The sequence below is a fragment of the Scyliorhinus canicula genome, chromosome 15 (assembly GCF_902713615.1).
Source record: "Scyliorhinus canicula chromosome 15, sScyCan1.1, whole genome shotgun sequence".
Lineage (NCBI taxonomy): Eukaryota > Metazoa > Chordata > Chondrichthyes > Carcharhiniformes > Scyliorhinidae > Scyliorhinus > Scyliorhinus canicula.
The window spans coordinates 137,806,764-137,821,343 of record NC_052160.1 but is presented as its reverse complement, the minus strand read 5'-3'; the positions used below and the strand labels follow the sequence as shown (position 1 = coordinate 137,821,343).

Below are 14,580 nucleotides of genomic sequence, written 5' to 3'. Positions count from 1 at the left end.
CCAACGACCCGACCCGGAGAGACCCGCCCAGCGACCCGACCCGGAGAGGCCCCGCCCAGCGACCCGACCCGGAGAGGCCCCGCCCAGCGACCCGACCCGGAGAGGCCCCGCCCAGCGACCCGACCCGGAGAGGCCCCGCCCAGCGACCCGACCCGGAGAAGCCCGCCCAGCGACCCGACCCGGAGAGGCCCCGCCCAGCGACCCGACCCGGAGAGGCCCCGCCCAGCGACCCGACCCGGAGAAGCCCGCCCAGCGACCCGACCCGGAGAGGCCCCGCCCAGCAACTCGACCCAGAGAGGCCCGCCCAGCGACCCGACCCGGAGAGGCCCGCCCAGCGACCCGACCCGGAGAGGCCCGCCCAGCGACCCGACCCGGAGAGGCCCCGCCCAGCGACCCGACCCGGAGAGACCCGCCCAACGACCCGACCCGGAGAGACCCGCCCAACGACCCGACCCGGAGAGACCCCGCCCAGCGACCTGGAGAGGCCCGCCCAGCGACCCGACCCGGAGAGGCCCCGCCCAGCAACCCGACCCGGAGAGACCCCGCCCAGCGACCCGACCCGGAGAGGCCCGCCCAGCAACCTGACCTACCTGGTGATGGAAGAAAGAAAAATCCACATGGAGGCCCCACCTTGCTAACTTCAAGATCCGACCCCGGGAGCGCCCAGGGAGGGAACAGACCATGGGACCTAGCCCAATCTGCCCCAAGAAGCCCCTGCCCACGACCCAGGACCCCAAAAACAACGGAGACCGCGCGCAAGGACCCGAACGCGCTGCAAGGTATTCCCGCGCCCGCAGAACGCCGGGACCCATCCGGATCGCAAACTCACCCCCCCAGCAACCCCTCTACCTCAACCAGCGCCCGGGGCCCTGCCAGACGCGACCCCGGAAATGTAAACAGCGCCCTGGACCTCTCTAGCGCCCTGGACACCACCAGACGCAACCACCTACCTTCCACAAGGGCAGACGTCTCCCATTGGATCCCAGGATCATCCAGCAGCAGCCGCCGACTGAGGAAGTGAGGGAAACGCAGCGGACTGCAGGTGAAACTGAAGCAACGCGGTTTCAAGACCCCTCTCCCCAGCATACTCCTGGCAAACGTCCAAGCGATCGAAAACAAGCTGGATGAACTTAACTCCAGACTTACCTCTCAGAGGGAAGTAAGAGACTGCTGTGTGCTCTGTTTCACAGAGACATGGCTCACCCCCGCCTCACCGGACTGTGCCATACAACCTGGGGGATGGGACGTTTCGGCGGGGCCGATTCGGCGGGGCCAGTTCGGCGTAGCCGATTGGAATGGGTCGTTTCGGCGTGGCCGATTCGGCGGAGGAGTTTTTTGGCGGAGGGACGTCAACTTAGTTATACAGTAGTCCCCCTTTATAACGCGGGTGTTGGGGTCCAAGACAGCCACCCGCGTTGTAACCGAGCCGCGGATATCCACGATGGGGGTTTTAGATTTATTTAAAAATCTATGCTAGCGCTTCCCATTGTGAGTCTACTGGGGGCGGGGGGAGAGGTCAGACCCCCGTTCAAGGCAGGCGACCCTGTCCTATACAAGAAATCCAGGTACAACCTCCGCAAAGCCATCCGAGATGCCAAGAGAGAATATCAAACTAAGCTAGAGTCACAGACAGACTCTCGGCGGTTGTGGCAAGGACTAAACAACATAACGGGCTACAAAGCGAAGCCGAGCAGTATCTCAGGCAGCAGCGCACCCCTCCACAATGAACTTAATGCATTCTATGCTCGGTTTGAGCAGGTAACCAACAATCCGCTGTCGAGTGCCCCAGCAGCCCATAATTCACCCATACCCACCATCACAGTTTCCAAAGTCAGATCGGCCTTCCTGAAAATGAAACTACGGAAGGCGATGGGCCCGGACGGGATCCCTGTTCGTGCACTCAGAGCCTGCGCATACCAGCTGGCAGAGGTATTCACAGACATCTTTAACCTATTCCTACTCCACTCCGAGGTCCCCACCTGCTTCAAGAAGACCACAATCATACCGGTACCAAAGAAGAACCAGGCAACGTTCCTCAATGACTACCGCCCGGTGGCCCTGACGTCAGTTGTAATGAAGTGCTTAGAGAGGCTGATCTTGAAGCGCATAACCTCCATACTCCCGGAACGTCTTGACCCACTTCAATTCGCATACCGTCGCAACCGGTCCACATCAGTCACCATTTCCCTGGCCCTACACTCATCCCTAGAGCATCTCGAAAACAAGGACTCCTACATCAAGCTCCTATTTATTGACTACTGCTCCGCCTTCAACACTATAATCCCAGCCAAGCTCATATCAAAGCTCCAAAACCTAGGACTTGGCTCTCCACTCTGCAACTGGATCCTTGACTTTCTGACCAACAGACCACAGTCAGTAAGAATGAGCAACAACACCTCCTCCACAATAGTCCTCAATACCGGTGCCCCGCAAGGCTGCGTACTTAGCCCCCTACTCTACTCCCTGTACACACACGACTGCATGGCAAAACTTGGTTCCAACTCCATCTACAAGTTTGCTGACGATACGACCATAGTGGGCCGCATCTCGAATAACGACGAGTCCGAATACAGGAGGGAGATAGAGAACCTAGTGGAGTGGTGTAATGACAACAATCTCTCCCTTAATGCCAGCAAAACTAAAGAGCTGGTCATCGACTTCACGAAGCAAAGTACTGTACACACCCCTGTCAGCATTGATGGAACCATCAATTCAGCGAACATGTGTAGTTGGATCTGAACAGAGGCAGCCTATTCGTCGTTGAACTTCTGATGAACTGGCAGGCTGGCTCTAAGGCACTGACCTTTATACATGGGCCCCAGGGGGAGGAATCCTGGGCGGAGCCAAGGGAGGAGCCCAGTACAAACTCTCGCGTACTCCCAGAGCGACTCCCCCTGGTGGTCGGATAGTGCAACTGCACTTACAATGGTGGATAGTGAACATATATACACGGGGTTATATTGGCAACTATATACAGCATTTATCTTACAACGGGTAGATAACGAACATATATACATGGAGTGATATTGGCAACTATATATAGTGTGAATCACATTCACCACATTCACCCCCTGTTAAAAAAAATCAAGTCCGGCGGGGGTGATGGCTCAAAGAGTCAGTCTGTCCGGTGGACAAATTGTCCGTTTTGATCTGCGGAGCACCGGGGTTGCAGCCTCTTGCGGTGGCTGGGCGGGCGTCGAGGTCTGGGGTACGGTTGCCGGCTCCGGTGCGAGTCTTGTCCGAGCCTCATACACCTCCTGGTCGAATGGAGGTGGGAGCGCGGGGGGCGGGCTGGTGCTGGCGCTCGGGACTGGTGGGGTGAGCTCGCAGAATCGGGGGCGCAAGAGGGCGGCCGCATAGGGAACGGGGAAAGGAGTTCCTCGGTGGGGGTAGATGGGGGGCTAGATCCAGCGGGTGCCAGGTCCCAGAGGGATACTGTGTCCTGGCGACCGTCCGGGAACTCAACAAATGCGTACTGTGGGTTGGAATGAAGCAGGCGCATCTTTTCAACAATGGGGTCGGTCTTGTGCGCCCTGACGTGCTTCCTTAGGAGAACCGGGCCTGGCGTCCACAGCCATGCCGGAAGTGAGACCTCTGTGGTAGTGCCCCTGGAAAAAATGAAGAGCCGCTAGTGGGGGGTTTGGTTGATAGCTGTACACAGGAGGGATCTAATTGCGTGGAGCGCGTCAGGAAGGACTTCCTGCCATTGGGAAACTTGGAGTTTCCTGGACCTGAGGGTCAGTAGGACGGTCTTCCAGAGCGTCGCGTTCTCCCTCTCCACCTGTCCGTTCCCCCTGGGGTTGTAGCTGGTAGTCCTGCTCGAGGCGATGCCCTTGTCGAGCAGGTACTGACGCAGCTCGTCACTCATAAAGGACGAACCCCGGTCGCTGTGCACGTAGCTGGGGAAACCGAACAGGGTGAAGACACTATGCAGGGCCCTAATGACTGTGTGGGAGGTCATGTCGGGGCATGGGATGGTGAAGGGGAATCGGGAGAACTCGTCAATAATGTTGAGGAAGTAAATGCTTTTGTTAGTGGAGGGGAGTGGCCCTTTGAAATCGATCGCAAGGCGTTCAAAGGGTCTAGAAGCATTGACCAGGTGGGCCCTGTCTGGTCTATAGAAGTGCAGTTTGCACTCCGCACAGATCGGGCAGTCCCTGGTGACCGCTTTTACCTCCTCGTTGGAGAAAGGCAGGTTTCGGGCTCTGATGTAGTGGGCGAGCCGGGTGACCCCTGGGTGGCAGAGGTCATCGTGGATGGCTTTTAGGTGGCTGATTTGCGCGCTGGCGCATGTCCCGCGGGATAGGGCATCCGAGGGCTCATTGAGCTTCCCCGGTCGATATTTGATATCGTAATTGTAGGTGGAGAGTTCAATCCTCCACCGAAGAATTTTGTCATTTTTAATTTTGCCCCTTTGCGAGTTGTCGAACATGAAGGCGACCGACCATTGGTCGGTAATGAGGCTGAACCTCCTATCTGCGAGGTAGTGCCTCCAGTGTCGGATAGCCTCCACGATGGCTTGTGCTTCCTTCTCGACTGAGGAGTGTCGGAGTTCTGAAGCGGATAGGGTACGGGAGAAAAATGCAACGGGCCGCCCTGCTTGGTTTAAAGTGGCTGCTGGCGCTATCTCTGAGGCGTCACTCTCAACCTGAAAGGGAGTGGATTCATCCACCGCCCGCATGGCTGCTTTGGCGATGTCGTCCCTGATGCAGCTGAAGGCCTGGCGCGCCTCAGCAGACAGGGAAAATAGTGTGGCCTTGAAGAATGGGTGGGCATTGTCCGCATATTGGGGGACCCACTGGGTGTAGTACGAAAAGAGCCCCAAGCACCGTTTGAGGACCTTGGGGTCATGGGGGAGGGGTATTCGGTCCGGGTCTGGACCCAGGACTCCGTTCTCCACGACGTAGCCGAGGGTGGCTAGTCTGTTTGTGCAGAACACGCATTTCTCCTTGTTATATGCAAGGTTTACTTTTTGGGCCGTCTGGAGAAAACAATGGAGGTTGGCGTCGTGGTCCTGCTGGTCATGGCCGCAGATGGTAACATTATCCAGATACGGAAACGTGGCCCGCAGCCCGTACTGGTCCACCATTCGGTCCATTGCTCGTTGGAACACCGAAACCCCGTTAGTGACGCCAAAGGGAACCCGGAGGAAATGGAAGAGGTGGCCATCGGCCTCGAACGCCGTGTAGTGGCGGTCCTCCGGGCGGATTGGGAGCTGGTGGTATGCAGACTTCAGATCCACCGTGGAAAATACCCGATATTGGGCGATCTGGTTTACCTGGTCTGCAATTCTGGGGAGGGGATACGCATCTAGGAGCGTAAAGCGATTGATGGCCTGGCTATAGTCGACGACCATGCGGAATTTTTCCCCGGTCTTGACGACCACCACTACAGGGACTGTTTCTGGCCGCTATGATCCCCTCACTGAGCAGCCTTCGGACCTCCGTTCTGATAAATACCCTATCCTGCAGGCTGTACCGCCTGCTGCTGGTGGCTACCGGTTTGCAATCCAGGGTGAGGTTGGCGAAGAGAGGAGGGGGGGGGGAGATGCGCAGCGTGGCGAGGCTGCAGATAGTGAGTGGGGGCAGGGGCCCGCTGAAGCTGAGGGTGAGACTCTTGAGGTTACATTAGAAATCCAAGCCTAAGAGGAGTGGCGCGCAGAGGTCGGGCAAGACGTACAGTTTAAATTTGGAATAGCTAGCGCCTCGAATCGTTAGCGTTGCTGTAGTGCGGCCTTGGATTTGGATGGAATGGGAGCCCGAAGCGAGGGCGATAGTTTGGTTGACGGGATAAATAGGGAGTGAACAGCGTCTTACCAGCTCTGGGTGTATGAAGCTCTCTGTGCTCCCAGAGTCGAAGAGGCACGATGTGTTGTACCCGTTGATCTGGGCCTCCGTCATCGAATTTCTCAGATGCTTGGGGCGAGATTGGTCGAGGGCGACCGCGTTGAGTTGCGGGCCGCGTGTTGGGTGCCAGGGGGAGTCGAATTCTTCCGATCGGGTGTCCTGTCGAGTAGATGCCGCTGCGTTCTGGCGAGCTTGATGCAGGAACACTGCGCTGAGTTGCGGGCCATGTGGTGACTGCTCGGGGAGGTCGTACTCCTCTGATGAGCTGTTTGAGTCTGTGGATGCAGCTAGGGCCCGTGGATCACACGTGGAGAGTGGTGACGAAGATGGCGTCCAAGATGGTGGCCCCCATGAATCGCACGTGGCCGGCCGCATGGTGGAGGTTTGCCAAGATGGCGGCCCCCATGGATCACACGTGGCGGGAGGGGGCGGAGCCTGAGCGTAGGCCGCAGCGTTTCTTAAATTGATGGAACCATCAATTCAGCGAACACGTGTAGTTGGATCTGAACAGAGGCTTTAATACACTTACAACAGAGCCAGCCTATTCGTCGCTGAGCTTCAGATGAACTGGCAGGCTGGCTCTAAGGCACTTGCCTTTATACGTCGGCCCCAGGGGGAGGAGTCCTGGGCGGAGCCAAGGGAGGAGCCCAGTACAAACTCTCGCGTACTCCCAGAGCGACTCCCCCTGATGGTCGGATAGTGCAAATGTACTTACAATGGTGGATAGTGAACATATATACACGGAGTTATATTGGCAACTATATACAGCGATCTTACAATGGGTAGATAATGAACATATATACATGGAGTGATATTGGCAACTATATATAGTGTGAATCACATTCACCCCAAGCATCAACGGGGTCGAGGTGGAGATGGTTAGCAGTTTCAAATTCCTAGGGGTGCACATCACCAAAAATCTGTCCTGGTCCGCCCACGTCGACGCTATCACCAAGAAAGCACAACAGCGCCTATACTTCCTCAGGAAACTAAAGAAATTCGGCATGTCCACATTAATCCTTACCAACTTTTACAGATGCACTATAGAAAGCATCCTATCGGGCTGCATCACAGCCTGGTATGGCAACTGCTCGGCCCAGGACCGCAAGGAACTTCAGAGAGTCCTAAATACCGCCCAGTCCATCACACGAACCTGCCTCCCACCCATTGATTCCATCTACACCTCCCACTGCCGGGGGAAAGCGGGCAGCATAATCAAGGATCCCTCCCACCCGGCTTACTCACTTTTCCAACTTCTTCCATCGGGCAGGAGATTCAGAAGTCTGAGAGCACGCACGAACAGACTCAAAAACAGCTTCTTCCCCACTGTCACCAGACTCCTAAATGACCCTCTTATTGACTGACCTCATTAACACTACACCCTGTATGCTTCATCCGATGCCAATGCTTATGTAGTTACATTGTATATCTTGTGTTGCGCTATTATGTATTTTCTTGTCTTTTCTTGAATTTTGTTTAATTCCCTTTTCTTCCATGTACTGAATGATCTGTTGAGCTGCTTGCAGAAAAATACTTTTCACTGTACCTCTGTACACGTGACAATAAACAAATCCAATCCAATCCAATCCAATCCAATCCAATGACGCCCACCGAACAGCGCTATGCGCAAATTGAAAAAGAGTGCCTGGGCCTTCTTAGCGGAGTCGTCAAATTCCATGTCTATGTCAATGGACTCCCAAAGTTCACAGTCGAGACAGACCACAGGCCACTGATCAATATAATTCAAGAAGACTTTAACGACACGACGCCGCGCCTGCAGCACATTCTCCTTAAACTCAGGCGGTACGACTTCGAACTCGTCTACACCCCGGGTAAGGAGCTCATCGTCGCCGATGCACTCTCCCGATCTGTCACCACATCCTGCGACCCAGTGGGCTTCGTGTGCCAGATTGATGCTCATGTGGCATTCGCCGCATCCAATCTGCCCGCCACGGATGAACGACTCATCCAGAATTGTCGTGAGATGGCCGACGATCCCCTGCTCCGACGTGTCATGCGCCACCTGACAGACGGTTAGCTCAAGGGCCAATGCCCTCAATTCTATAACGTTAAAGATGACATGGCGGTGGTAGATGGAATTCTACTCAAATTGGACAGGATCGTCATCCCGCACAGCATGCGCAACCTCGTCCTTGAGCAGCTCCATGAGGGCCACCTGGGAGTGGAGAAATGCCGCCGACGGGCCCGTGAGGCAGTGTACTGGCCTGGAATCAACGAGGACATTGCCAGCGCCGTTCTCAACTGCCCAACATGCCAGCGATTCCAGCCAGCTCAGCCAAGGGAGACCTTGCAACCCCATTAGTTTGTCACGTCCCTCTGGACCAAAGTGGGCATCGACCTGTTCCATCCGCTTGGCCGGGACTACGTCCTCATAGTGGACTATTTCTCGAACTACCCAGAGGTAGTTAGGCTACACGACCTCACATCGACAGCGGTTACCCGTGCGTGCAAGGAAACCTTCGCTCGCCATGGCATCCCGCTCACGGTCATGTCCGACAATGGCCCATGTTTTGCCAGTCAGGAGTGGTCCAACTTTGCCAAATGATACAACTGCACACATGTCACGTCCAGTCCCCATTACCACCAGTCCAAAGGCAAAGCTGAAAAGGGGGTGCACATCGTAAAACAACTCCTGTGCAAGGCGGCTGATGCAGGATCTGATTTTTACCTTGCCCTGCTTGCTTACAGATCCGCTCCATTGTCCACCGGCCTGTCACCGGCTCAATTATTGATGAATCGCACGCTGCGGGAAATGGCGCTGGCCATTCATGACCCGGACTTGGACAACGTTCCAGTCCTTCGCCGAATGCAGCTGTCTCTGGCCCAACAGAAATCGGCCTACGACGCCCGTGTCACGGATCTCCCTGCTCTGGCTCCTGATGATGACGTCTGTGTCCAACTTCCAGATGGTGGCTGGTCCGCCACCGCTGTGGTGCTCAGACAAGTGGCCCCCAGGTCATTTTTGGTTCGTCTACCAGACAGCTCTCTTCTGCGCCGAAATAGGCGGGCACTACGACTCCTTCCTCACTCGCCACCAGATCATCATGTACTGCCTCGCCATCACGACAAACCCGTTACGGACTTTGCAGATCTCTCTTTCGCTCTGCCACCTTCTGAGTCTGCTACAGTCCAACCCATTCCAGAACAGGCGGCCCCTGACCCACCCTTGAGGCGGTCAACCAGAATTCGTCGCCCACCTCAGAGACTAAATTTATGAACTGCCTGAATTCATGGACTCTCTGAACTCATGAACTGATTGTTTCTTTGCCCTGTTTGATTAACTCACTGGTTTGTACATACTGTTGTTCTAGTTATTTGTCTGTTACATACTGTCCATCTGCACTAGACACCTTCCAATATAAATATCTTAGAGTTTCTATACATAATCTAGTAAATATGCTCACATATGCCACACATAGTTAGGAACATTCACATCATACATTATTTATTGCCACAAACACACATTTAACAAAAAAGGGTGGATGTCATAATATACACATCAGTGTATGATGGTGCAGAGATACACACTGACTGGGACACTGCAAGACCAATCAACACACACAACACAGCAGCCAATCACCAGACAGGGCACGCTCACTACAGTATAAAGCCAGAGGGCACTAGTTTTCCCGCTCATTGGGGATGCAGCCTATGAGCCAGACAGAGCCCGCAGTCAGTAGCACAAACCTTCACCACGTGCTAGCAGTATAGGCTGGTCAGGTTAGACATAGGTCTTCAGTCAATCTAACATAGTGTCGACCCACAGTAACCAGTGCATGATGGGATACTTGGCCATCTTTGTGGTGGGCTCACAATACTGCTGAGGGGGCAAGAATAGGTCGGAGAGTCCCCTTTCCTGAGTATTGTAGTGTCACTTCCTTATCTCTATCCATCTGTTTCCCCACATTGTCATAGGAATGTATTGATACATTGTCGATACAGCTTGAGTGCATCTTGGCATAGTAGGAGTCACAATTTCAAGTTAAATGTTGGTCTTTTAGGATTTTAAGCTGAGTCAGGGATTTTAAGGCATGTGTTACTTGTTTACTCCAGTGTATAAATATCCCAGGAGAACTGTTATACTTCAGATTCACACCCTAATCTTTGCTTCGGTGCAGTCCCCCCTTGCTGCAAGTAAATAAATGAACTGTTGAAGTTAACCTGTATTTTGTGTTCTGAATCTTACACAGAGTCTAGTTTTCGATACTATCCCCCACCTCCTTCCCCCATATCAAATAATCCGAAGAATCTCTCCCCACCACCCTCACCCATTTCTGGCCTCGGGCCAACATCCCTCTCATCCTCATCTCGGGCCGAGTCTAGAGGCCACAAAAGATGCCACCAAACCTTGAGCCCAGATCCCCGACGATGGCTCTCTCCACCCCTGACTTCTGCACCTCAAACACACACCACCTTGTGGTAAACCACTGTTGCACCTCTATTAGGTGATTTATGGTAGGACCTGTACTACAGGTATGTTGGTAGTCCCTGCCTGCTGGCTCCGTCCAGTAGACGGAGTATAAATATGTGTGTCCTCCATGTGGCAGCCATTTTGCCATCTGCTGTGGGAGGCCACACATCTTAGAGCAATAAAGCCTCAGTTGTATCCAATTCTAGGCTTTGTTCAATTGATCGTGCATCAACCTGCTGAAGCCAGTCTAGAGCCTTTCCACTCTTACCGTTTTGTTCCCCCTGTGGTTTTGTTTCCCCCCCTCGCTGAGCACCCCCCTACCCTCAACCCCCATCTCCCTCCTCTTCTGTCTAACTCCCCCGCCCCTCAACGCCGTGTCTCCCCCCGCACCCCCACCCCGCCACATGCTGTCTCCTGGGAGATGTGCTGCTGCCCCCCTCTCCCTCATAGTTCCTGTTGCTGCCTTTCCTGCTGGTATGGTGTCCTCCCCGCTCAGGGTCCATCTTACCCACCCCCACACCCGCTCTGCTGATGACCCTGCTATCTCCTCCTCACCCTCTCCTGCTCTCTGGTGCCCTCGCCCTCTCCTTCCCATGAGCTGGTTCCCCTGTTCACCACGAGGTGATGTAGCCCCGTCCAAAATTCTCCATTAGTTTCCTCCGCTTCCTCTGTGTCTGCCTCATCGCTGCCTCTCTGCTGTCTGTCCAAACGGGTCTTATGGATGGACTTGTCCGCCTCTGCAGGTCAGTAAAATAATGTTCCTCACCCTGATATGTAACCCAGAGTCTGGCTGGGAATAACATCTCAAATCTGACTTTGATTTTATATAGGGCCGACTTTGCCCTGATTAAATTCCGCCAGTGCTTTGCCAGGTCCGCCCCAATGTCCTGGTAGATTCTAATTTCATGTCCCTCCCAGTTACATGACTTTGACTGTCTGACCCAGTAAAGGATCCTTTCCCGGCCCTGGTACTTCTGCAGCTTGGCTATGACCGCTCTCGGCTGCCACTCTGCCTTGGGCGTTGGTCTGAGTGACCTGTGACCCCTGTCAATCTCCGGTGGCTTGCGGAAGCTGTCCCTCCTCACTAGGGTGCCCAGAATTTGAGCCATGTAGTCGGTCGGGTCCCTGCCCTTGATTCCCTCCGGCAGGTCCACTATTCGAATGTTCTGTCACCTTGACTGATTTTCTTGGTCCTCGACCTTCCCCATCCGGCTCCCCTGGGTCGCCAGCGACCTCTTGAGTTCAGCCTCCGGGCGACCATTTGGTCGGTCTGGTCGGTCGATGCTTTTTCCAGCATTTTTATCGTGCTCATCACCCCCTTCTTAAGGGTACTTAGGGATAGAAATGCTGGTCTAGTCAGCGATGCCAACATACAGTAAAATAATTTTAAAAAGAGACATTGGTGGAATTTGATTTTAGGTTTGTCGATGTGTAAGGGGGAAGTATGTTTAGAGATGGAAATGGGTAGAAATGGGAGGATGGGAGGTCTTTACTTGCACATAACGAGCTGTGATAATCCTTTCATAGTCTGAGCTCACACAGCAGCAGTGTTACTGCAGCCCAACCACATTATCAACGCTAGAATTAATCTTCTGAAATATTCTTACCTGTGAAAACCTTCAGCAATATAACATCTGAAACACTGAATGTTTGTTTATCTTCTAGTCCACACCAGTATGTTCCTGTATCTTTCTCTTCAAGTTTTTGTATGGTTACTGAAATCTTGCCATTGGTATCAGTAATCGATGTTCTTCGATAATCATTTCTGACTTTCTGCCCATCAATGCTCGATATCTGATCGCACCCACTTCCCCAAGTTGCCTTGCACCACCAGATGACATTGTTTCTTTTGTACCTTTCTGCCTGTGGACATCCCACTGTGATGGTTTCTCCCACTGCAGCTCTCACCACTATCGAAGCCGTCTGTGTCTGTGAAGCTGTTGGGGGAAACATTATGTTTTAGGAAAGCTGGAAATATCCCAACAATGAATTTTAGACAATCCTTTCACAAGGGGACACACACAAATCCTGAGTGGGACTGGAATCAAGAACCTTAAAGCAGAGAAGGAGGCCATTTGGCCTGTCATGTCTGTGCCAGCTCTTAGAACATTTATTGTCCAATTGAATCCCACACCCCAGCTCCCCCCCGAAACCCTGCACATTCATCCCCTTCCAATGTATGTCCATCTGTCTTTTGGAAGCATTAGTAAGACTGAAACCTGGAGTATTGTGCACAGTTTTGGTCCTGTTATTTGAGGAAAGATGTAGTGGGATTGGAGGCAGTTGAGAGGAGTTTCACCAGATTGGTTCCAGAGATGAGGGGTTTGCCGTATGAGGACAGATTGAACAGTTTAGGTCTACACTCTCCAGAGTTTAGAAGAATGAGGGGAGATCTAATTGAGGTATACAAGGTGCTAAACGGTCTGGATAAAGTAGACGTGGAGCGGATGCTTAGTCTTGTGGGGCATTCTGAAATGAGAGGTCATAGTCTCAGAATAAGAGGTAGCAAATTGAAAACAGATTTGAGGAAAAAAACGACTTCTCCCAAAGGGCTGTGTATCTATGGAATTCGCTACCCCAGTGTGCGAGTCCAAGGAGGTGTTAGACAGATTTTTAATTAGGTTGAAGGGTTATGGAGAATGGGCAGGACAGTGGAATTGAGGCCAGGATGGGATCAGCCACGATCACATTGAGGGTGTTGGGCTCGGGAGGCTAAATTCCCCATCTTCATCCCCAGGGCCTACTTTAGGAGGGTGACTAGCAGTATTTTGAGCTTTGTGTGGGCACATGGGACTCCGAGAGTGAAGAGGGTTTTCCTGGAGCGAGGGAGGGATAGAGGCGGGCCGGCGCTGCCCAACCTTTTGGGGTACTATTGGGCGGCCAATGTGTCAATGGTGCGTAAATGGGTGATGGAGGGGGGGCAGCGTGGAAAAGAATGGAGATGGTGTCATGTAGAGGTACGAGCCTGGGTTCCTTGGCAACGGCGCCGTTGCCGCTCTCTCCTAAGAGGTATACCATGAGCCCCGTGGTGGCGGCGACCCTAAGAATCTGGGGCCAGTGGAGACGGCATAGGGGGGAAACAGGGGGCTCGATGGAGGCTCCATTAGATGGAAATCATCGGTTCATCCCGGGGAATACTGATGGGGGATTTAGGGGGTGGCAAAGGGTGGGCATCAGTAAATTGAGGGACCTGTTTATTGGCGGGAGGTTTGCGAGCCTGGGGGAACTGGAAGATAAATTTGGGCTCCCCCAAGGGAACATGTTCAGATACTTACAGGTAAAGGCGTTTGCTAGGCGACAGATAGGAGTTCCCTTTGCTGCCCTCGTGGGGGGCAATGGACAGAGTACTTTCGGGGGTGTGGGTCGGAGAGGGGAAGGTGTCTGACATTTATAAGGTAATGCAGGAGGTGGAGGAGTCGTCAGTGGAGGAGATGAAGGTTAAATGGGAGGGGGAACTTGGGGAGCAGATAGAGGACGGGACTTGGGCGGATGCCTTGGAGAGAGTCAACTCTTCCTCTTCATGTGCGAGGCTTAGTCTCATCCAATTTAAGGTGCTGCACCGGGCCCACATGTCCGGGACTAGGCTGAGTCTGTTCTTTGGGGGTGAGGACAGGTGCACCAGGTGTTCGGGGAGTCCAGCGAATCATGCCCATATGTTCTGGGCATGCCCGGCACTGGAAGAATTCTGGAAGTGGGTGGCGGGGACGGTGTCGAGGGTGGTTGGATCCAGGGTCAAACCAGGGTGGGGACTCGCGATTTTTGGAGTTGCGGTGGAGCCGGGAGTGCAGGAGGCGAAAGAGGCCGGTGTCCTGGCCTTTGCGTCCCTAGTAGCCTGGCTGAGGATCTTACTACAGTGGAAGGATGCGAGGCCCCCAAGTGTGGAGACCTGGATCAGTGACATGGCGGGATTTATAAAATTGGAGAGGGTCAAATTTGCCCTGAGAGGATCAATACAAGGGTTCTATAAACGATGGCAGCCTTTCCTGGACTTCCTGGCTCAAAGATAGGTAACTTGGTCAATAGCAGCAGCAACCCGGGGGGGTGGGAAGATGGGGGAGAGGGGGGAGAGGGGGGGGGGAGAGAGGGGGGGGAGAGAGGGGGGTAAGGGGGGTGTGTTCCTTATTGTTTCTATTTTTTTCTATGGTTATGTAACTTAACATTGTGTTAATTTAAGTTGTTGTTTATATGTTGTGCTGCTCATTGAGGAGGGGCGACTGTTTATGATTGCTATTATGGTTCGATGTTGTTGCATAAATACAACATTTTCCAATAAAAATTATTAAAAAAAAATAAAAAATTCCA

The 14,580-nt window shown here is 53.5% G+C and overlaps 1 protein-coding gene across 1 annotated transcript in view; it reads right to left on the bottom strand.

The window, feature by feature from the left end:
• The window catches only part of LOC119978316 (polymeric immunoglobulin receptor-like), a 177,556-nt gene that overhangs the window by 137,805 nt on the left and 25,171 nt on the right, over positions 1–14,580 (bottom strand). The window contains exon 4 of the mRNA XM_038819855.1: positions 11,886–12,215. Within this exon, the coding sequence (XP_038675783.1) occupies positions 11,886–12,215 (330 nt within the window). The remainder of the gene's footprint in view (positions 1–11,885; positions 12,216–14,580) is intronic.